Raw genomic sequence first — 24,432 nt, forward strand, 5'->3', positions numbered from 1 at the left:
AAAATCCCCTTGCAGGGTAGGAAATACACATGGTCCAACATGCAAAATCCTCCCTTGCTTGTAAAATTGGTGAAAGGATCAAGATGCCCAAGAGGGGGTGTGAATTGGGCTAATTCTAAATTTTCTTGCAATAATTAAATCCTATGGCTAGCCCAATTAACCCCTTGTGCCTAGAAAAGTGTTTCTATCAATCTAACGCACAAAGGACTTGCAACCTATGTTCCAAACTTACTCTAGCATGGCAATTCTATGGATGTAAAAACAAGTATTGAATTGCTCAAAGTAAATGCTCAAAATAAATAGAGAGAGAGGAACGCAGCGATGTTTTGCCGAGGTATCGGAGAGTCGTCACTCCCCACTAGTCCTTGTTAGAGCACCCGCGCAAGGGTGTAGCTCCCCCTTGATCCACGCAAGGATCAAGTGCTCTCTATGGGTTGATTCTTCAACACTCTGTCGCGGTGAATCACCCACAACCGCTCACAACTTGAGTTGGGTCACCCACAAGCTCCGCTGGGTGATCACCAAGCTCCCAATCACCACCAAGCCATCTAGGTGATGGCGATCACCAACAGTAACAAGCATGAACTCTCACTTGACCACGTGAAGCCTAATGAGAATGGTGAATGCACACTTTGCTACTCTTGATTCACTAATGAGGCTACTCTCTTGGATTATCAAATCTCAATCACCTCACCAGGACCTTGCTCTTCTTGGCACTCACAAACGTGTTTCTCAGCTGTTGGAATGAACAAAAGTTACTCCACACACGAGTTGAGCTTCTATTTATAAGGCAGCCTGAAAAACGAACCGTTATGTGCCTCTGCGGGGTGACTGGACGCTCCAATCATGTTGATCGGACGCTCCAGTCAGTTCAACCCGCACACCAGTATTTAAGTGTTGACCAGACACTGGCAGGGTCCGATCACCACTGACCGGACGCGTCTGGTCACATTAAACCCTCACTAGAACCTTACTGTACTCGACCGAACGCTGGATCCTCAGGGTTCGGTCAGTATTGATCGGACGCGTCCGGTCATAGATTCACTCTTCTGGAACCTTACTAGAGTCGACCGGACACAGGCATTCAGCGTCCGGTCACTTAACCTCTCAGTGTCCGGTCACACCAGATGCAATCTCCTTGGTCAAATGAACTGACCAGACCCTATGGCCAGCGTCCGGTCGCATCGGAGCCAGCGTCCAGTCAGCATTTGACCCTCCATTCACTTCCAACTCTCAAACAAATGTGAATGAAGTTTGCTCCATAGGATCATAGGGCTGTTGTGGAGCTACCTAGTGCTAGTTTGGACAAGTGTGCACCACACCTAACTCACTAGACTCATCTAGGTTAAGCTACCCATCCATACCCCCCTTAATAGTACGGCCAAAGGAAAAACAAAGTCCTAGACTACTCTAAGTGTCTCTCCAACTCCAATCGACACTTAGAACTAGTTATCCTTAACTTTGTTGTCCATCCTTTGAAAATTGAAACGATTTCCATCATAGGGGCATGACCACTTTGATTGCCCAATTGATCTCCATTACCATGACCTAACTTAATTGCCTCTGCAAAACACACATTAGTCATAGTAATCTTGTATTGTCATTAATCACCGAAACCCAACAAGGGGCCTAGATGCTTTCAATCTCCCCCTTTTTGGTGATTGATGACAATACCACCTCGAGTATGTGAAAGAGTGAGGTTTTTGACATGCTTGGTTCATATAAGCTTTTGTCAATAAGAACAAAAGAGTTAGGCATGCTTATATGACCCAGGCCAACACGATGTACTCAAAAGATATGAAATAAGCATGAGTACAAGTGGTGAAGCTCATTTGCATCGGAGTATAACCGCGAAAGCAAGGCAAATGAGCATAACACAAGTGATATGACATATAAAGGAAATCAAAGTAGAGAGCACACAAGTCATATACCACAATCACGTAGATATCACTATCACATAGATGTAATAGTATGCATGAAAATAAACACACGAATGCATAATAGTGGTAGTGTATCACACAAATAAAACTCCAAATGTATATAATAGACTAATAGCTAACTAGGCTCCCCCTAAGAGTCGCTCCCCCTGAGTCAACATACTCGAACCCTCTCCCCCTTTGGCGTCAAACACCAAAACCTAAGGGTTGGTCGGCGGGCTGCACCGGACGAGCCAGGCGCTGAGGTACGAGGGGCAAGCTGGAACTGGGTGCCATCATCATCTGACCCTGAGCTCTGTACTGACTGACCCTCTATAGTTGGAAGTGTCACTGAAGAGGTCTAGGTCTGAGCTGGAGCAGGTGCTACCTGTGATGCTGCTAGTATATCTATCGTAGGATCTAAAGATGCGACAGAAGAAGGGAGCCTCTGAGTAGTCACGGTGATAGTAGCTGCTGTAGAGGGACTTGGGGCATACATATGTGGCGGTGTAGGCATCCCTATCAACTCGCTAAAAGATGCTCCAAGACTCCTGGAGACTGACGTGTCAAGCACAAATAGTGAGGGTGACTGATCCGGTGTGAAGCCCGTCTGAAGTGGTGTGAACTGTAGGGCTACCACTAGCGAGGATAACCACTAGGACACCTGTACTGTGGGAGAAGCAAATGGAGCTGGAGGCTGTCCCTAACTCTAAAGCCCACTGGGCTATACTACTGGAGTCATTGTAGTGGTGGCAGGCTGAGCAAGCGGGGGTGAAGGCTGTGACTGTGGAGCCCCAAGTGTTGTTACTACATGCTATATAAATCCCATAAGCTGCTACTGCATGAGTAACTGCTGTTGATGCATCTGTTGCTGCTGTTGGAGGACCTGCTACTGTCGCTGGAACTCGTCCTAATGAGCCTGAAACTATGCAAAGTTGGCAGCGGTCTCCTAAGCCTGTCGTGCCTAATCCTGCTACATCCGCTCAAGAATAGCAATCAAAGCAGGGTCTGTCTGCGGTGCAGGTGGAGCGAAGCTGGAACTACCGGCCTCTGCATCATGTCTGTGTGGAGGCATATGAGGAATAGGCAGGTAGTCATCATCCGAACTGTCACTAGACTTGCTCCTCTCCTCCTGAGCCTCAAGCTGCTCCTCCTCAGTAGCAGCTATACCTCTGATACTCTTGTCCTGCTGAGCTGCGGACTCTGGTACATCTGGATGATGGCGAGGCTAAGTGGGTGCCTATGGTGTGCTATGCCTGATCCTCTATGCCATGTTATAAGCTGGAAACTCTGTGGTGGCACCCCTGTACTCTGCAACCATCTTAGGAGTCCTAACTTGCACAGCCTTGAGAATAAGGAATGTGATCCAATGTTCATATGGAATCTGCTTGTGACCCTTTGAAGCCCTCAGCTATCGTGTCCTCCATCTTAGATAGAAGAAGATCCCAAATATCAAACACTGTCTGCTGCATCAGGGCATTGAGGAGCCAAAGCTAGAGGCGAGTCAAGCCCTCTCTATATCCCATCCTGGGAAGTAGTGTCCTCCTTATGATAGCCTCTAGCACTCTAGCTATAGGAGTAAGGTCACTGGGGTTCCTCCTCGACCCCTCACCAAAGGGCTCCTTGAAGCAATGGCGCACAAGATCTGTAGGGGGCACCAAACCACCATGAGGATGCCTAGGAGGCTCTTGTTATCCATAACATACCTCATGTAACCTGACAGACTGCTCCTATAGCCTCAGTACCTCCCTGGCCCTCTGACTCGTCATCCTATAGTCTCTGCCTCTGAATGCAAAGTGTATAAAGTTATGCTACGGGTCAATGTAGAGCGAAGCATAGAACTACCGAACCCAAGATGGTACATACAATCATGTCCGGCCAATTAGATCTGTCAGCCCTGGAAGATATGCAAGGTGGGGGTGAATGTGCTCTCTAGCTGCTGCGACTATAGCCTCTATGCTGCAGACCCTCTGAGATCTGAAGACTGCTCCACTGTTCAGGTAGGCATTATAGAAATCCTCCTACAGTGGCATGTAGAAACCCTCTGCTGCTCTCTCATCTCTCCTAGGTGGAAAGCACACATCAAACTCCATGAAGCAAAGCTACTGAACCTGCTTGGCCATGGCGGCCCTCAAGTCAAGGTGGGTCACTAGAGGCAGACCCTATGGTCTAGGTGGTGGACATGATCCCCTTCGCTGTGTCGGTGGCCTCGGTGAGACTAGAACACGGGTACGACCAGAGTGGCATAGCTGTGTCTAGGGTGCCTGCTCGGTCTCCTCGGCCTCCTCGACCTGCTGGCCCTCCTGAGTCTCCTGAGCTGGCTGAGGCTCTACTGGTGGGGGCTGCTGCTGTGACTCCTGCTGTGACTCCCCCTGAGGCTAAGGATCCACAACGGGAAGACGTCATCCTGCCATCATGATAGTCCTAGGTGGACTACATTAAGATGCTCAATCTGCTCAAGTCTGCCCTATGCATATGGTGACAGATGATCTGCAATGACAACTCCACTGCGGGCACCTCCTCTCTCGGCATGCTCTACGGCCTCAGCAATAGTAGCTGCTCTGGCTGTCTCTACATTAGGGTACTTCCTCTTCTTGGATGCAGTCTTCTTTGTCGCCTTGCCTTTAAGACCTATAGGCAGGCGAGACGGAGGCCTCCGATCATCATCTCCTAGACCACCACCAACATTCTTGGTGCGAGCCATCTGATCTGACTAGAACCACTGCCGCTGACAAGATCAACTGTCCACTAACACTTTCGAGGCTTGGCCTTGATCCATACTCACAAGCTTGGCCCCGAGTTAACTGACAACAGCCACTGACACCTCAATGGCACCGACTCACTACACGATGGGGTAGATAGATATACAAATAAATATGATATATCTAATAGATGCAAAACCCTATGAGAGCAAGCAATGTAGATACAAAATAGAGGCGACTGGCTTGCTACCTGACGAACCGATGATCTGATGAAAAGAAGAGACATCATGCGGGGAACCACGGAATCGACTAGGGTTAGGGTTCGCGAAGCACGGTGTGAATCAGCGAAATCGACAGCGAGGATTGCAGTGCACGATCATGGTGGTGCTAGGCTACTGGAGTACGAGCAGAGCGCAAGGGCTCGGGTAGTGGATGCGCTGGCGTAGGGCTAGCATGGTGGCGCGGCTCGGTTGGCATGATGGCACGGGGAGGCGCTGCTGGCGGCGGCGCTGGAACTATGCAGGAGGTAGTGCCACAGGTAGAGGCATGTGGACACGGCTATGGAGGCGCAGGGAGCAGCAGCTACGGCGGTGCTAGGATATGCAGCGGCACGGCGGTGGCACGCGGGCTCGGCTGCGATGGCGTCGGCGAGATGGATCTGGCGGATAGGGCTCGGTGAAGGCGACGTACAGATTAGGTCAGGCGGAGCTACGTAATATGGGTCCCCCGACGCAACCGACAAGGAAAGGAGAAAAGAGATTGAAAGCCGCACGAGATCTAATGACCGAACGCTCCGGTGGTAGCGACCGGACGCTACCACCTAGCGTCCGGTCGATTCTAGAGAGATCCAATTCCTCTGGAATCATGACCGGACACGTCCGGTGGTCCATGACTGGACGCAGCCAGAGTCCGGTTAGTTGCCTTTAACGCCATGTAGATCAACTGGACGCTGGAACCCTTCCTGATTGGACGCTCAAACACAGAGTCCGATCACTCCTTCAGCTTCTGTTCACCTCCTGTGAACTGACCGGACGCTGGACTGCAGAGTCCGATGCAGCGTCCGGTCACTCTTTTCCAGCAAATCTTCAATGTTCCTTCGCGCTGCCTGTTCCCAATCAAGTCCCAACTTGAATAAGATCCAAATAAACACCAATTGGGACTGATGTGAGTGACCTCTCTCAAACCCTCAAGTTTTTCAAAATATTTTGCCTTAGGCTATAATTTTTTATGAAAATAGGCAATAAAAGGGCAACTAGAACAAAACAACAAAACAACATTCATGCATATGCAATACTTGTAAGTAAATCTAGTTGCTTGTCAAGTTTGATCCAAGGTTAAGATTCTTCACACGCTTTTCGGCGGTTATCTTAACCATGTTAGACAAGCCCTATTTGCATTACCAAAAATTAAACATGTTGTATATTACAATGAATGCAAAGGACAACACAAGCTTAATTTTTGTGAAGTTGCTAAAATCAAGCACATTGAGCTCATTTCGCAATCTACAAAATGTAGCATCATCTAGCGGTTTAGTGAAGATATCCGCTAATTGATCTTCGGTTCTTACACCTTCTAGTGATATATCATTTTTAGCAACATGATCTCTTAGAAAGTGATGGCGGATATCTATGTGCTTGGTGCGAGAGTGTTGAACCAGATTATTTGCAAGTTTTACCGCACTTTCATTGTCGCACAAAAGAGGTACCTTTTCTAGAACTACACCATAGTCTAGCAAAGTTGGTTTCATGTATAATATTTGTGCACAACAAGCACCCACGGTAATGTATTCCGCTTCGGCGGTGGACAAAGCCACACTATTTTGTTTCTTGGAGGACCATGACACAAGTGATCTACCAAGCAAATGGCACCCTCTGGATGTGCTTTTTCTATCAACTTTGCAACCGGCATAATCCGAATCGGAATAGCCAGCTAATTCAAATATAGCTCCTTTGGGATACCAAAGGCCAATGTTTGGTGTGTGCTTAAGATACCTAAGGATTCTTTTTATGGCAATTAAATGTGTTTCCTTAGGATTAGCTTGAAATCTAGCACACATACACACACTAAATATGATGTCGGGCCTAGATGCAGTTAAATATAACAAGCTACCAATCATGGAATGGTAGAGATTTGATCAACCGGGTTACCTCCCTCATCTAGGTCGAGATGTCCATTGGTAGGCATTGGTGTTTTGATTGGCTTACATTCATCCATCTTGAATCTCTTGAGAAGATCTTTTGTGTATTTCTCTTGAGAGATGAAGATGCCTTCTTTCATTTGCTTGACTTGAAAACCAAGAAAGAATGTAAGCTCACCAATCATTGACATCTCGAACTCCTTTGACATCAATTCACCAAATTCTTTGCATGAGTTTTCATTTGATGATCCAAAGATGATATCATCAACATATACTTGATAAATGAAGATATGCCAATCAAGCTTCTTGGTGAATAGTGTGGTGTCGACCTTCCCAATGGTGAAGCCCTTCTCAATGAGGAAGTCCCAAAGGCGCTCATACCAAGCTCTTGGGGCTTGCTTAAGCCCATATAGTGCCTTAGACAACCTATAGACATGATTAGAATATCTAGGTTCTTCAAACCCGAGAGGTTGATCAACATAGACTAGTTCATTAATAAAGCCATTTAAAAATGCACTTCTCACATCCATTTGATATAGTTTCATTTCATGATGTGATGCGTATGCAAGTAGGATACGGATGGCTTCTAATCTTGCAACCGGTGCAAAGGTCTCTCCAAAATCCAAACATTCAACTTGGGAGAACCCCATTGCAACTAGTCTTGCCTTACAACAACACCTTGATCATCTTGCTTGTTTCGGAACACCCACTTTGTTCCAATGACTCTTGCACCTTTTGGTCACTCTTCAAGAGTCCAAACTTCATTGCGAGTGAAGTTGTTCAACTCTTCATGCATGGCATTGATCCAATCCAGATCTTTAAGAGCTTCTTCTATCTTGGTAGGCTCATAGCAATAGACAAAAGAGTGATGAGCAATAAATGAAGCAAGTTTTTAAGATCGAGTCATTACACCCTTTGATGGACTCCCTATGATGAGATCTTGTGGATGATCTTGTAGGAGAGGTGTATTTCTTCTATTGACCACTTGAGGAGGAGGTTGTGGAGCATCAACATCTTGTGCTTGTACCACCATTTGCTCATGGGAGACATGAGTGTCTTCATTTTCTACTCTCCCATCTGTTTTACCATCTTGTGGCACACTTGATGAAGAAGGTTGATTAATGACTTGTACATCATCTTTATCATCTTTTGGCTTGATGTCTCCCATCGAAATATTCTTCATAGCCTCCCTTAATGGTTCATCACCTACATCATCAAGATTCTCATGTGCTCCTTGGGAGCCGTTAGATTCATCAAATTCCACATCATATGTTTCTTCAACCAAGCCGGTGGCATGATTAAATACTCTATATGCTTTGGACTTTGATGAGTAACCAATAAGAAAACCAATATCACAACGTCTTTGGAACTTCCCTAGGTGTTGCCACTTCTTGTAGATGTAGCATTTACAACCAAACACCCTAAAGAAGGAGATGTCCGGCTTCTTCCTGTTGAGCAACTCATAAGGTGTCTTGCCAAGGAACTTTTGAAGGAATAGGTGGTTTAATGCATAGCATGCAGTGTTGATTGCTTCCACCCATAGAGCTTCGGGGGTGTTGTACTCATCTAGCATTGTCCTTGCAAGAGTGATCAAAGTCCGATTCTTCCTCTCAACTACACCATTTTGTTGAGGAGTATAAGTTGTGGAGACTTCATGCTTGATCCCAACTTCATCACAATAAGCTTCAATGTTTGTGTTGTCAAATTCTTTTCCATTGTCACTTCTTATCTTCTTGAGCTTCACTTCAAATTCATTTTGTGCTCTCTTGGCAAACTTCTTGAAGCAAGATGCAACTTCAGATTTGTCATGAAGAAAGAATACCCATGTATACCTTGAATAGTCATCAACAATCACAAGACAATAAAGATTTTTTTCCCAAACTCTTGTATGTTGTTGGTCCAAATAAATCCATGTGAAGGAGTTCTAGCACTCTTGTGGTTGACATGAAAGCTTTGGTTGGAGAGTATTTGCAACTTGCTTGCTGGCTTGACATGCACTACAAAGCTTGTCCTTTTCAAACTTCACATCCTTCAACCCTCTCACCAAATCATTCTTCATAAGCTTCTTGAGTGAGCTCATCCCAACATGAGCAAGTCTTCTATGCCATAGCCACCCAAGTGTTGTTTTGGTGAATAGGCAAGTCTTCAAATTTGCATCTTTGGAGGTGAAGTCCACTAGATATAAGTTGTTGTATCTAAATCCATTGAATATCACTTGATTATCATCTACCTTGGATACAACAACCTCCTTTTCGGTGAACAAGCATTGGAAGCCAAGATTACACAATTGTCCAACGGATAGCAAGTTGAAGCTTAATGAAGCAACATAAAGCACATTGGAGATGGAATGATTATTTGATATTACCACTTTGCCCAATCCTTTAACCTTGCCCTTTGAGTTATCTCCAAATGTTATTCTCTCTTGTCCATCTACCTCTTCATCTAGTGAGGTGAACATACGAGGATCACCGATCATATGTTGAGTGCAACCACTATCAATAACCCAATGACTTCCACCGGTCTTGTAGTTCACCTACACACAAGAGATTCAAGCTTTAGGAACCCAAACTTGTTGAGGGCCCTTCACATTCTCAACCAGTGACTTAGCCACCCAAATCTTCTTAGGCCTATTCTTGTTAGGGGGTCATAAGAACATGACTTTCATATTTCCACTAGAATCCTTTCTAAGCATGTAGTGAGCATTGAAGGCAAAGGGTCTAGCATGCTTGGGCAAGGATTGTGGCGGTGGAGTTTGGCACTCATGAGCAAAGTGGCCTTCTTGTCCACACTCAAAACATCTCTTTGGCTTTGGCTTTAGCTTTGATTGTTGTTGTTGAACTTGAGCCTTCTTCTTTTCTACACTTGCCACATATCCAATACCACTTCTATCCATCTTCATGACGGTGTTCATGAGTAGCTCACTTTGGAGATGCTTGCCTCTTACAAACTTGCTCAATCCCATCTTGAGATGCTCTTTCTCCATTTTGAGCTTCTTGTTCTCTTCCTTGAGAATATCATTGTTCTTCTCTTCCTTGAGCTTCTTGTTCTCTTCTTTGAGCTTCTCATTCTTAAGGATCAACTCTTCATCATGCTCAAGAGTTTCTAGCATAATGGTGTTGTGGCTTTTCATCTCTTCAAGATCTTTCATGAGCTTTTCATCTATATTCTTGAGCTTGACATATTCATCAGAGTCATTGCACTCAACCACTTTCTTGCCTTTGCCACTAGATCCTTGCTCAATGCTCTCATCAATTAAATCATCACATGATGTAGCTATATCAATCTTGACAATATGGTTAGTAGCATCATGTGGCTCATTTGGTAAAAATTCTTGAGCAATAACAAGAGTATCATAATTGATCTTTAGGGTTGTATGTTCATCTTTTAGCTTGTTGTGGCTAGTGATGAGCTCATTGTGCACCCACTCAAGTTTATCATGTTTATCTTTAAGCTCTTTCTTAGAAGATTTGAGCTCCTTGAGTTTAGATGATATAACATCATTTGTCTCTTTAAGCTCAACATTAGCCTTTTCCAATGTATCGTATTTTGCTAAGAGTGAATCATTTTTAGCATCAAGCTTTTCATTTTTAGCTCTACTCTTTCTAATGATCTTAGTGTATTGTCTTAGTATTTTGACAAGATCATCATATGAAGGTGAATCATCATCATCGCTATCACTATCATCATCACTAGCTTGCTCATCATCACTACTATCATCATTATTAGTTACCTTGCATTCACCCTTGGCCATAAGGCATAGGTGTGTAGAGGATGATGGCGATGGTGGCGGTGAAGATGGAAGATCAATAGCAATGGCGGCCACCTTCTCATCTTCACTATCATCATCGGATGATCCACTAGATGAATCAATGTCCGTGAGCCAATCACCGACGATGTAGGCCTTTCCACTCTTCTTCTTGTGGAAGTCCCTCTTTTTGCCATCTCTCTTCTTGTATGGCTTGTTCTTCTTCTTCTCATCTTCATCTTCGTTACTTGAGTCATCTTTCTTGCCCTTGTTCTTGTTCTTGAACTTGTTTTTCTTGGGCTTGGTGCATTGATGTGCTAGATGACCAAGTTCACCACAATTAAAGCAATCCATTTCAGAGATTGGCTTTCTTCTAGAGCTTATGAAGAACTTCTTCTTCTTGCCGTCGAACTTGATGCCACTCTTGTTTAGCTTCTTTAGTATTTTGGCTGCTTTCTTCACCATGAGAGCAAGATCTTCATCTTCATCTTCTTCATCACTTGAGCTCTCATACTCAAGTCTTCCTTTGCCCTTATCTTGGCTAGCTTTGAATGCTAAGTCCTTCTCTTTCTTCATGGTAGAGGATGAGCCATCTTGTGGCGTGATGTGCATGTACATCTCATGAGCATTGATCTTTCCCAAGATTTGTGTCGGTGTAGCGGTGGAAAGATTACCTTGGTGTAGCACGGTCACAATATGCCTATATTTGTCAATAGGGAGGACACTCAAGATCTTTCTCACAACGTCGGATAATGACATTTGAGTAAGTCCAAGCCCATTGACTTCCTCTACAAGAACATTCAAACGTGAATACATCTCATTAGCACATTCTTTGGGAAGCATCTCAAATGAATTTAGCTTTTTAATCACAAGATGATAGCGTTCCTCACGCTCACTCTTGGTTCCCTCATGGAGCGCACAAACATCCGACCATAGTGCATGGGTGTCTTTATGGTTCCTTATGTGGTTGAACACATCTTTGCAAAGGCCTCTAAAGATAGTGTTTCGAGCCTTTGCATTCCACTTTTCATAATTAACCTCATCGCCTTGTAAGTGTGTAGCATCCCGAGGTTTTGAGAAGCCTTATGAGGCGGCTCTAAGTATACCAACGTCTAGAGCTTCTAAGTACGCCTCCATACGGATTTTCCAATATAGAAAGTCATCTCCCTCAAAGATAGGAGGAGGTCCATCCCCGTGAGACATCTTGCTCTAAGCGATTAAGTTTAAAAACATGAGCACGAGGCTCCGATACCAATTAAAAGGATCAAGATGCCCAAGAGGGGGGTGAATTGGGCTAATTCTAAATTTTCTTGCAATAATTAAATCCTATGGCTAGCCCAATTAACCCATTGTGCCTAGAAAAGTGTTTCTATCAATCTAACGCACAAAGGACATGCAACCTATGTTCCAGACTTACTCTAGCATGGCAATTCTATGGATGTAAAAACAAGTATTGAATTGCTCAAAGTAAATACTCAAAGTAAATGCTCAAAGTAAATAGAGAGAGAGAGAGGAACGCGGTGATGTTTTGCCGAGGTATCGGAGAGTCGCCACTCTCCACTAGTCCTCGTTGGAGCACCTGTGCAAGGGTGTAGCTCCCCCTTGATCCGCGCAAGGATCAAGTGCTCTGTACGGGTTGATTCTTCGACACTCTGTCGCAGTGAATCACCCACAACTGCTCACAACTTGAGTTGGGTCATCCACAAGCTCCGCTGGGTGATACCAAGCTCCCAATCACAACCAAGCCATCTAGGTGATGGCGATCACCAAGAGTAACAAGCACGAACTCTCACTTGACCACGCGAAGCCTAATGAGAATGGTGGATGCACACCTTGCTACTCTTGATTCACTAATGAGGCTACTCTCTTGGATTCTCAAATCTCAATCACCTCACTAGGACCTTGCTCTTCTTGGCACTCACAAACGTGTTTCTCAGCTGTTGGAATGAGCAAAAGTGATTCCACACATGCGTGGAGCTTCTATTTATAAGGCAGCCTAAAAAACAAACTGTTATGTGCCTCTACGGGGTGACCGGACGCTCCGGTTAGTTCAACCCGCACACCAGTGTTTAAGTGTTGACCGAACACTGGCAGGGTCCGATCACCACTGACCAGACGCGTCCGGTCACATTAAACCCTCATTAGAACCTTATTGTACTCGATCGGACGCTGGATCCTCAGGGTCCGGTCAGTATTGACCAGACACGTCTGGTCACAAATTCACTCTTCTGGAACCTTACTGGAGTCGACCGGACGTAGGCATTCAGCATCCGGTCACTTAACCTCTCAGCGTCCGATCACACCAGATGCAATCTCCTCGGTCAAATGAACTGACCAGATCCTGCGCCCAGCGTCTGGTCGCACTGGAGCCAGCATCCGGTCAGCATTTGACCCTCCATTCACTTCCAACTCTCGAACAAATGTGAATGAAGTTTGCTCCATAGGATCATAGGGCTGTTGTGGCACTACCTAGTGCTAGTTTGGACAAGTGTGCACAACACTTAACTCACTAGACTCATCTAGGTCAAGCTACCTATTCATACCCCCTTAATAGTACGGCCAAAGGAAAAACAAAGTCCTAGACTACTCTAAGTGTCTCTTCAACTCCAATCGACACTTAGAACTAGTTATCCTTAACCTTGTCATCCATCCTTTGAAAACCAAAATGATTTCCATCGTAGGGGCATGACCACTTTGATTGCCCAATTGATCTCCATTACCATGACCTAACTTAATTGCCTCTGCAAAACACACGTTAGTCATAGTAATCTTGTATTATCATTAATCACCAAAACCTAACAAGGGACCTAGATGCTTTCAATTGGATTGGGTTTTCACATCCACCTACTGGGGCCTTTCCTTCCCTTTAACCTCCTATAGAGCTCTCACTATGGAAACTTCTTATCATTGCCCTTTGGTCATTTCCATCTCTACTGATATCCCCAAGGGCCACATTTTTAGATTTGAGAATTTCTAGATTCTTAAACCTAGCTTCCTTGATCTAGTTCTTCAAAGTTGCTGTAACACCCTAAAATTTGCTTCTCTTGAAATAGAGCTACAATGATTTAATTTTGCATTTTTATGCTCATGAAAACATGGGGAAATAATAAATTTTCATTTGATTAAAATTTATCTTAAGGTACAAATGTGTTTGTTGCATTCATGCCAGTTGCACCTTGTGTTTCTATGTGTAAAATGTATTTTTTAAATACGTTTAAGAGACGAATATCTATCTCTAGGAATTTTTTAGCTTCTTTCTGGAATTTAATTCCTACCTCCTTCACCTTAATCTTTATCTTCCAAGTTTCCAACAATCTTTTCATGAGCTTCAAATACTTTATTTGGGTTCATCATGTTCCAAAGTCTCTCTGGAAATTTTCCCCAAATTTTCGGAGGTCTTGGAGTATTTTTCATGGCTTAAATATCAAGTCTGGACTTTTCTAGAATTATTTTATTCGTGAAATTAATTAATTCTGAAAATAAATAATATATCTCATTTTTCAACAAGCCCATGTGTAATAATCCTAATAAATCTCAAAGGCACATGCATTTATTTACTAATGAGCTTTAATGATTATTTAGGTCATTAGTAAATGTGGAGGGTGCAACATCAATTAGTACTATATTGCTAGTTCATGTAGATGTGGAGAGTTTTTCTCCCAATAAATATGTAACAACCCCTTGGACAAAGCACACCAAAACTATCTTAAGGGGAGCCCCTAGTTTAGGAAATCTCTCGTGTAGTAAATTAGATTTTTCTCCTCCTTCTCTCGTCGTCGCCGGCGTCGCCGCGCTGCCCAGCCTAGCCATCCTCTCCTTCGTGCAACAAGTCGAGCCCATCCCTGCGCAGCTGCTGTTGCCATGGCCATGTGGTGGCTGTAGGGGAGGCCAAAGGATAAGGACGAGATAATTACAAAATTACCAACAGTTCGTAATATCGTCGTCGTAAATTCGTTTTAAATCCATTTTGAGTCGTTCCAATTACGTTAGATTCGTATCGATGTGATCCACATGCTAGTGTCGTCGTTTTTCATGTCAAATGACTTTTATATATATACTTAAATATTAATTTGGTTAATATGCATGCAACTAGTTTTTATAAATAAAAACAACATAATTATATACAATGCTCTTTTGCAAATAAGTTTTAACATGACTAGTTGCTAACATAAATATGTTTCTAAATTATAATATATTTAGTCTAAATACACATATCAAATTTGATTAGATGTTCTCACATGTCAGTTTGTATTTGCAAGTTAAAGTTGAATTGGCATAAATGATATCAAAATATTTATAAATAAAATATGATTAACTTCAACTCAGTTTTTAAGTATAAATATAATTTGTTTAATCTAAATTAATGCTACTCACATAGTTTTTCCTAATTAACATAAATCAAGCTTATAGTCTTCTCTTTTTTTTATAATATAAAACCCTGTAGTCGTTTCTTTACAACCGTAGTTCCGATTAGCATGCTTTTCGTGTCTGTGTGTTCGTAGCGATGTGTAGAACATCTTTAAAATATTTTTGCTTGTTGTTTCATATATTTGGTATATTGTTCTAATTTAGTTCTATTGTTTGCTTTGTGTATGATTGCATGGTTGCTTGTGTGGTGCTTTATGAGCGTGTCCAGTCGGTGAGCTTTGCGTTGGTGATATAAAAGAAGTGGGTGATCCAAAAAAAAAGTCCTTTGGAGGTTACAATTTAATAGAAGAAGGATCTGAGTTTAAGGCAAGTATAGCATGGGATCTTTCTTGTTGTCATATTCACCTTAATATTATTTTAATCATATGCATGTGTCTACCTTGGTAACCATAGTAATTTTCCTAGTCATTTGATATCCTGGATTTCTTGTCACCTATGGGTGATTTTGCATTGTGTAGCATTATGCTAGTGCTCAAGATGAATAATCATGATCTTGTAACTTGACTAATGGTATATGCAATAAACACTAAAAGATGCTTTTTAGCAACATGGAACATGGGGGCTAGAGCATTGGACTGTTTTTATGGTACTCTAGATTTCTCTCCCTAAGGACTTATCTTTAAGCGAACATCCGGGACTTATAGTACAGCTGTGAGGGCTACATGGCTCTGGCTTTACCTCAGTACAAGGACCTTTTCTAGCTCGTTAGAGGTTACCTTTATAGAGCAAGAGGGGTGTGTTTTGGGTTGGATATAGTGCGGCCTCTGTTCGTCAGTGTATAGGCTGCGTATCATTATGTCTATCGGAAGGGGAGCTCTATATTCGCAGGGCACAGAAACCTAGCGGGCCTAACTTGTTAGACGAACCTTTGAAAGGCTTCATAGTGAACCCTGCCGACCTTTTCTTGGTAGTGGGTCAAGAGGCTGATCACCTCGGGCGAAAGGATAAATCATGACTCATAGTGAAAGTGTACAACCTCTGCAGATTATAAAATTGGTATATCGGCCGTGCTTACGGTTACGAGCGGCCTTGGACCCTTACGGAATAGATGATGAACACTGATGATACTGATGATAAAGATGGTCACTAATGATTACTATTTATGCTATTCATTATTCATGTTTATCTGATCATGTGTTTATATGGGCTTGTGAATAAACTTGTTGCCACCGAATTGCTAAAAGATGACTCATTAAAAGCTAATTGCAGTTAAACCAGTGTCAGCCTTTTGAGCCTCATGAACCCCATATTATATTTTTTGAGTACGACATGTACTTATGCTTGCTTTATTTTTTAATTATTTGGATAAAAATCCCGGATGGGTACCAGATTGCTAGAGTTTGGATGAATTAGGCTTGTGATCAATCAGTCAGTTGTCTCTGTGGAATTGGAGTCTTCACCCGAAGATCGGAGTGTCTTTCCGCTGTTTGCTGTCTAAGGTTATATTCTTTATACTAAGTACATTACATATTGAGCATTGTCTTTCGATATTACCTTTATTTGTAGCTATATATGAGATTTGACTTCTTGGGCTCACATATGGTGTGTATCTGGTTTTGTTCTTAAAACCGGGTGCGACAGTTGGCCCTCCCCTACTTTCCTCCATAACAAGGCCAGAACCATCTCTAGTAAATTCAAAACCTTGAGAACCATCCTTAAATCCTGGAGTTAATCCTTCTCTAGCCTGAAGTTGAGCATAAATAACATTTCCATGACCATTCAGTCTCTTGAAAACCTTGAGGATGACAGAGACCTCACTTTGGAAGAATGGAATTTCAAAGACATACTAAGGGGAAAATTGTTACATCTGCTAGAACTCCAAAGAATCTACTAGAAGCAAAGGGGTTCTATCAAGTGGGTTACTTTGGGAGATGCTGGTACTAAGTTCTTCCATGTCAATACAACAATAAGACATAGGAAAAATATTGTCACTAAGTTGACAACAGAGGACGGGGAGGTACACACTTCACATCCTAGTAAGGAACTGGTTATCTAGCAATCTTTCAAACAAAGACTGGGAGTTACTGAATTCAATGATATGCTTTTTGACCTTACCTCCTTAATTCAAATGCACCATGATCTTGGCTGGATAGAAGATAAGTTCACAACCACAGAAATTGACAATGTGGTTAAAATGCTTCCTAATGACAAATATCCTGGACCCGATGGGTTCAGTAATGAATTCATCAAGAAATGTTGGCCAATCATCAAAATGGATTTCTATGATTTGTGCTGGGATTTCCAAAGCAACAATGTTTGTCTGCAGAGCATTAATTTTTCTCCTTCATCACTCTTGTCCCAAAAAATGAAAGCCCTTCTTGCATCTCTAACTATAGGCCAATCTCCCTGCTCAATGCTTCCATGAAGTTGATTACCAAACCCTTGGCAAATAGACTGCAGGTCATAATCACTTCTCTTATCCACAAAAACCAACATGGCTTTATTAAACATGGAACTATTTAGGATTGCTTGGCTTGGGCATTTAAATATCTGCATCTGTGTCACCACTCTAGAAAAGAAATAGTCATCCTAAAGCCGGATTTTGAGAAGGCCTTTGATAAAATTGAACATTCAACCATCCTGAAATTATTGGAAGCTAGAGGATTTGGACAAGCTTGGATCTCCTGGATCAACAATATTCTTTCAACAGGAACTTCAAAGGTACTGCTAAATGGTGTCCCTAGGATAAATATCCATTGTAAAAGAGGTGTTAAGCAAGGTGATCCCCTTTCCCCTTTGCTTTTTGTCCTGGCTGCTGACCTATTTCAGTCTGTCCTTAATAAGGCAAAAGATAGTATGCTGATGACACTTTGATCATCCTTGAAGGAGATGCAAGGTAGCTCTTCTTCCTCAAATCTGTCCTCCACTCCTTTTCTGTTTCCATAGGTTTAAAGGTCAACTACAGTAAGTCCTTGATGCTTCCCATCAATATCTCTGAAACCAAATTTGATCATCTGGCAAATACCTTTGGATGTTCTAAAGGATCGTTTCCTTTCACTTACCTTGGGTTACCCTTAGGCCTCACCAAACCAAAGGTTGAAGACTTCCTTCCCCTGGTAAATAAGTGTGAGAGGAGACTTGCATGTGCTTCTTCCCTCCTATCACAAGCAGGGAAACTTGAATTGACAAATGCAATTCTCACTGCCTTTCCCACCTTCCACCTCTGTGCCCTTGCCCTACCCAAAGGTGTGCTCAAACAAATTGACAAATTGAGAAAACACTGTCTCTGGAGAGGATCAGACTTAAATTCAAAAAAATCTTCCAGAGCTGCTTGGGAAATGGTCTGCAAGCCAAAAGAGGAGGGAGGTTTAGGGGTTTTGGACCTACAAAAGCAAAATGAAGCTCTTCTGATGAAAAATCTAGACAAATTCTTGAATAGAAGGGACATATATACCCTGGGTAACAATGGTGTGGGAGAAGCACTACCCAAATGGAAAGTTCCCATGCAACGCCAAAAAAGGATCTTTCTGGTGGAAAGACATCTTAAGGCCCTGTTTGGTTGGGCTTTTGGCTTTGGCTTTTGGCCCCAAAAGCCAAAAGCCCAACCAAAGGGGCTGCTTTTGGAGGGTGCTTTTTCAGAAGCAGCTGCTTTTCCGTAGTTCATTTTTGAAAGCTGGGTTGACCCTGCTTTTGGCTTTTGGCTTTCTGCTTTTCGAAATTGGTGGAATAAAAAGCTCTTCCATAGTTGTTTCAAGAGAGATAAAGATAAAAGGTATATTTTATACTTGTTTAACCAAACAGCTTTCAGCTTTTCTACAGCTCACAGCCCACAGCAGCTTTTCCACAGCTCACAGCCCACAGCAGCTTTTTCCCACAGCCACAGCTCAACCAAACAGGGCCTAAAGCTTCTTGAAACTTTCAAATCTCTATCTAAGGTGAATGTGCAAAATGGTCAGACTTGCCTCTTCTGGCAAGACAACTGGATGCAGCAGCCTCTCAAATCTGATTATCCAGAACTGTACTCTGCCAAGAACAAGTGGATTTCAGTTCATTCAGTAATACCATCAGCAATCAATCAATGAACTTTTCAGTCTGCCTTTGTCAACAGAAGCCTTTAGCCAGTTACAATATGTGGAGTCCATAAGAGAGCACTTCCCATTGATAGATTAGCAGGACATCTGTAATTCAAATTGGGGGACCTTCTCCCCTTCAAGAGCTTACAAATTTCTAATTGGCTATAGAGAAGTGCATCAAGCCTTCAGCTGGCTTTGGATATGTTTTTGTCAACGAAAACACAAAGTCTTCTTCTGGTTGCTTCTAAAGGATAGGCTAAGCACAAGAGGTATCCTTAGAAGAAAGAACATGCAGCTTGATTCTTACAAATGCGTCTTGTGCAGTCTGAGCGCTGAAGAAACTTCAGCACATCTGTTTCTGAACTGCCCTTTTGCCAAGGAGTGTTGGAATTCAATTGGTATATCATTTCAAGGAAACATCAATGCCACAGAGGTGGTTCTGGAGATAAGATCACAGTCCAATAACAGATTCTTCATGATCTCTGCAATCTTGATGTCCTGGGAAATATGGAGTATTAGGAATGATTTCGTTTTCAAAAATCTTCAGCCAGAGGTGGAAAACGCTAAAGAGGTGTTCAAGAAAGAAATCCAGCTTCTGTCCCTAAGGGCCAAGGCAAAAGATTCGATTTTATATGATCGATGGATCCACAATCTGTTGTAATTTTCTTGTTTAATTTCATTTTCTTTCTCCCCTTCTTTGTTTCTTAAGTCTCTTTGCTTGACTGCTGTACCTTCTTTTGACTTTAACTTTTAATAAATTTCCTGCAGGGGCGAAAGCCCCTCCAGTTCTCTCAAAAAAAAAATCTTCTGTAGAGTGCGTACTACATCAACCATCACTGGCTCACAAAATCTTCTGTAGAGTGCGTACTACATGAGCAGTGCCGGCCCTAGGGGTAGGGCACAAGGTGCGACAACCAAGGGCCTAAGCAGACGAGGGGCCCAAGCCCAGGTATACAAACCCCTAGGTCCTATAATCCATTAGGCATTAGCAAACTAATGAGAAGAGAGACATAGAACTGGTCAGACGGCCCAAAAAGACAACATCGGCATTTCTTTCCTAGTTTCCTTTCCCCACGACCCTCGGGTAGAGAAGAGGCGAGGAGTCACGCTGCACATAGCACACTCTGATAGTGAGTTCGCGACGTGCGCCTTGCCCACGCGGAGCTGGCGAGCCGCGCCGCCACGAAAAGCTAGACTACCGGAGACATGGAACGGCGCACGAGGACGGCGACCAGGCAGGGCTCCGCGACGACGACATCTTGATTTTTGGCTTCTTACGAATTGCGATCACCGATCAGTTGTTTAGGCCCAATGTATTTTTTTCCTTTTTATTTTTAATCCAAATTAATTTTTTGTATAGTATTCTAGACTTCTAGTACTTTGTGCCCATATAGTCGTATTTTTCTTCTAATTTAGGTGTTAGAATTTTAGAATGTTATCTAAGAAACATTTGTCATGGGTGAGAAAAGAAAACGAATATATTGCTTTTTTAATCTACATTGTTCCTCGATAATTATCATACATCTACAAATATATTGTTTAATCTATATTGTTCCTCGATAATTATCAGACATGTTAAATTAAAAATATGTTATTCAATTTTCTTTCGTTTTGCAAGTAAAATTAGTGCCTATATATTATAAGATTTTATACATGGTCAAGAGGAGCCGTTGCGACGAGATCGCCAGAGGACCCTTAAAATCATAGGACCGCACTGTACATGAGCCATGAGTAGCGGACTTACCCATCATTGTGGACTTCCCCTACACGCCGGCACAATTTCCATCCTTCTTCCTTGAATCCGTGACTTTTCACCGCACACTAAAACACTAGACATCCGTATGCATGGATGTCCCTCTCAGTGCCTTATGAAACATGAAAAAGCATTACTGCATCTCAAGCATGTGAGCTGCCTGTCCATACAAAGTTGCACGTACAGTAGTTCAATAACAAGTTGAGTTTGCTGTGACCGTGAGTACTCAAGCACAGGATGATGTCACGGAGACTAGCTCACCTAGATCAATTACAAACACATGCTGGTCAACGTACAACCGTTGCACCGAGATATTTATCGCTTTATTTGTCCACAGATATGCAAATGCCAAATCGAGATCATATACATTTGTTTAGAAAATGGAAGAGACTTTCTGTTTCTGAGTTTTCGCACACAGTGTTTATATTATTACATAGTTTCAGCGACATTTTTGATGAGTCAAGAAACAAGAAATACAAAGATTGTTAAAGTTCTATCCATGGGAAGCGAACAACTATAACGCAGTTGTCTCTAGTTTTCTGCTCGCTAACTAGAAAAATTTCGTTGTTTTACCATCATGCTGTAGCAGTGTCTAAACATGCAGTTAGTACAATAGCCAGGCAGAGAGGCTAGTGTAGCCTATGTTTTGAAACAGAGAGAATAATTATAACTGAACAGACGTGCTTGACTGGCATAGAAGATTAGCGATATACATTGCCGTCGGCCGCAGGTCACGGAGTCATCAAGAAATTGCCAAGACATGTGGAGGCAGGAGCCCGGATGGTGTGTGTGTCTCAACAGAAAGATCATTGCTTGTCTGTGTCCCCGGCATGCACACCCAGCACATGCATGAAACGCGTGCCTCACAGAGTTAAACTACCACAGCCCAACCTCCTTTGGTATATCACGACTACTTCGTGTCTTTGCTTTGCTTTGCTCACATAATCTGTGCTTCTTCTCTTATTATCCATAAAACGTGTGTATACTAATTATTAGTTGCTCTAAATCAAAGTTTACATGCTAAACAGGCTAACTGGATCGTTCCTGAATATCCGAAATGGAAATATATTTTCATTCTTCAATTAATGATTTAATTCAATTGTTTTCTCTCATCATATAACATGTAAGGACTGTAAACTTCTGTTGTATTTGTCATCTCATCGATGTAGACATTTTTTTCAGTTAGAAAACAGGAATTTGGTTACAAAATTCAAAATTTCAGTTCTTCAACGTAACTGCCCAACACACAGTTTTCTCTTCATCAGGGAGCTACCTTGCCCACATATACAATACAATTTCTGAAAACAAATCAATATATTATTTAATTGATGGAACAGATCCATCATGTGGCATGTGCATATATACATGAATCCACATCCAAATAAACTGGGATGTGTATGTGGTGTCATGTCATCATCATCTAATGATGATACTTCCCCTGACTGACAATTAATTAATACAAGGAAAATTCATCAGCAACAACTACTAAGTAAAGCTAGCTACACCACCACCAACAGCAGCCACTATACTAAGTATAGCAGAAGCAACACCAAACAAGACACTTCTTTGTCATTCCTACTAGACTAGAATCATGCATACGTGGTGCTCCATCCACCTCACACGACGCCGCTATTAATTCATTAGCTTGTGAAAAAACAAAGCTTACGAATTAGTAAGGTGGGAGGGGACACGAATATATGCCATCTAGCTAGTCAACCAATTGCTATTTAGTAGATGACGATCGATGAATGATGGATGCAGAGATAGATAGAGGTGCTAGCTAAAGATGATATATGTGTGTGCATGTATATATATATACATATACATATATGTATATAGTGATCAAATGATGTGCTATTGCCTAAACCATGGGTGAATAATATGATGGATGGTCCAACGTTGTTCAGCAGGCAGCAGATTTGGTGAAAGGGCTGAACATGTGCAGTGCTCCGCCAGGGCCACCCGCCATAGGCCCATCTGCACCGGTGGTGGTGGTGGCCGTGGCGGTGGCGGCAGACACTCCGGTGGTGGCGAGGCGCTTGCAGGAGGGACAGATGGAGAGCGCAGCGGCGGCGGGCATGAAAAAGGCAGCCGGGTGGGGGTGGCTGAGGGCGCGGAGCTGCTGGATTTCGCGGTGGAGGCGCCGGTTCTCCTCTGTTAACGTCTCGCAGCAGCGCTTGAGAAGCTCGCAGTCCACTTCTGTCTGCTTCAACTTTGTTCTGCACGCAACAAATACATGCATGGAGGACATCAGCAGGATTGTTATTATATATGCAAATATGCAATAGATCATATAGTACAAGATAAGACTAAAAAACATTTATATATATGGAATAACTAATTTATGAATGCTTCTTCTTTAAATATATATTAGAATTGGTGACGAATATATGTGATGGAACAGGAAGGAACGAAAAAAACAGAAAGGAGATATGGATATGGGTTTTGAGGTGATGAATATGACTGACTAACCTGGCTCTTCTGTTTTGGAACCACACCTCCACTTGCCTTGGCCTCAGGTTCAGTTGCCTGGCCAAAGCAGCCTTTTGCTTCTGCCCAGATGCACCATGCACAACACAAGCAAAGGGGGAAAAATTTAGGAATCCACAGACCAAAAATACTGAAAATTTTAATTTTAACATGCATGATTTCAGAAGTGCTAATTAAACTTATATATGTATGTTCTACTTCTACCTAGCAGGACTTACAGGGTTGAGGGTGCTATGCTCCTTGAAGTGGTCCTCCAGCAGTGCCGACTGCTCCTTGGACAGCCTCAGCTTCTTCCGGCTGTTGCACCCTTCGTCGTCGTCGGCAGTGACCACCGCCGATGACGCAACTGAGTAAATAAGCGCCCTGTCGGTGGCCTCGTCGTCGTCCTCCATCTGCAGCTCCCTCTTCACTGCAGCGATCCTCCTCATCGGTGTGGTCGTCAGGCCATCTTTGGCCGGGAGGCTGCTGAGCGACAGAGTCGGCTCCAACAGCGCACGTGGATGCGACGGAGGCGATGGCTGTTCCTTGAGCTGCTGGTGGTGGCCGGAGCCGAGGGAGAGGCCCAGGGCTAGCCCGACCTCTTCTTGTTGCTCCATACACATGTATCTTCTGTTGTTGTCTATATCAAGGAGATGATTCCGGCAGTGGTTTAATTTCTTGCGAAAGTTTGCCTATGGTCTCCCTAGCTAGATGCTTCTGCTCCTTTGTGTATGTGTGGAGAGAGATGGAGAGGGAGAGAGAGATGAGCTAAGAAGGAGATAATATGTGTGAAGAGGGAGAAGGAAGAGGAGGGGGAGAGAGACGAGGAGGATGGACACCCATACATATAGGGGTGGCAGCACTCGGCAGGCCGGCCACATGAGCCAAAACAGGCAAACCAAAACACAATAATGCACTTCACACTTGCTAAGGTTGACAAAAATGAAAAAGGTAGGAATTGCAAATGTCCATATATTATTCTAAGTGTACGTCTACTCCCTTTTCCATTATTTCTCCTATAATTCATGCATGCACCTACGAACTGACTCGCTTCTTCATTTTCCACCTCTCTCCCTGGCTTTACCAGCTGGTTGTCATCCCCTCTGATCCATCCCAAATATTCTTCATTGAAAAATATTGTATTAATTTTTTACGCCTAAGAGTGTGGTGAAGATTGTGCCAAGTGCACTCACCCACAACTGCAGCCAGTCACCTAGCTATGCGCCCATTTACTGGATCTCGGACACACACTGATGTGCGTGGTGACTC

The 24,432-nt window shown here is 43.1% G+C and overlaps 1 protein-coding gene across 1 annotated transcript; it reads right to left on the reverse strand.

Moving 5' to 3' along the window:
• Nucleotides 1-21,989: 21,989 nt before the first annotated feature.
• Nucleotides 21,990-23,983, reverse strand: LOC136491311 (homeobox-leucine zipper protein HOX15-like). Its single transcript, XM_066487581.1, has 3 exons — nt 23,403-23,983; nt 23,167-23,246; nt 21,990-22,913 (listed from the first exon to the last, which is right to left on the reverse strand). Exons 1-3 carry the CDS (start codon nt 23,784-23,786, stop codon nt 22,598-22,600), a joined length of 780 nt encoding a protein of 259 aa, XP_066343678.1. The 5' UTR covers nt 23,787-23,983; the 3' UTR covers nt 21,990-22,597.
• Between the last annotated feature and the right edge of the window lie 449 nt (nt 23,984-24,432).

Source organism: Miscanthus floridulus, chromosome 1 (genome assembly GCF_019320115.1).
Source record: "Miscanthus floridulus cultivar M001 chromosome 1, ASM1932011v1, whole genome shotgun sequence".
Taxonomy (NCBI): Eukaryota; Viridiplantae; Streptophyta; class Magnoliopsida; order Poales; family Poaceae; genus Miscanthus; species Miscanthus floridulus.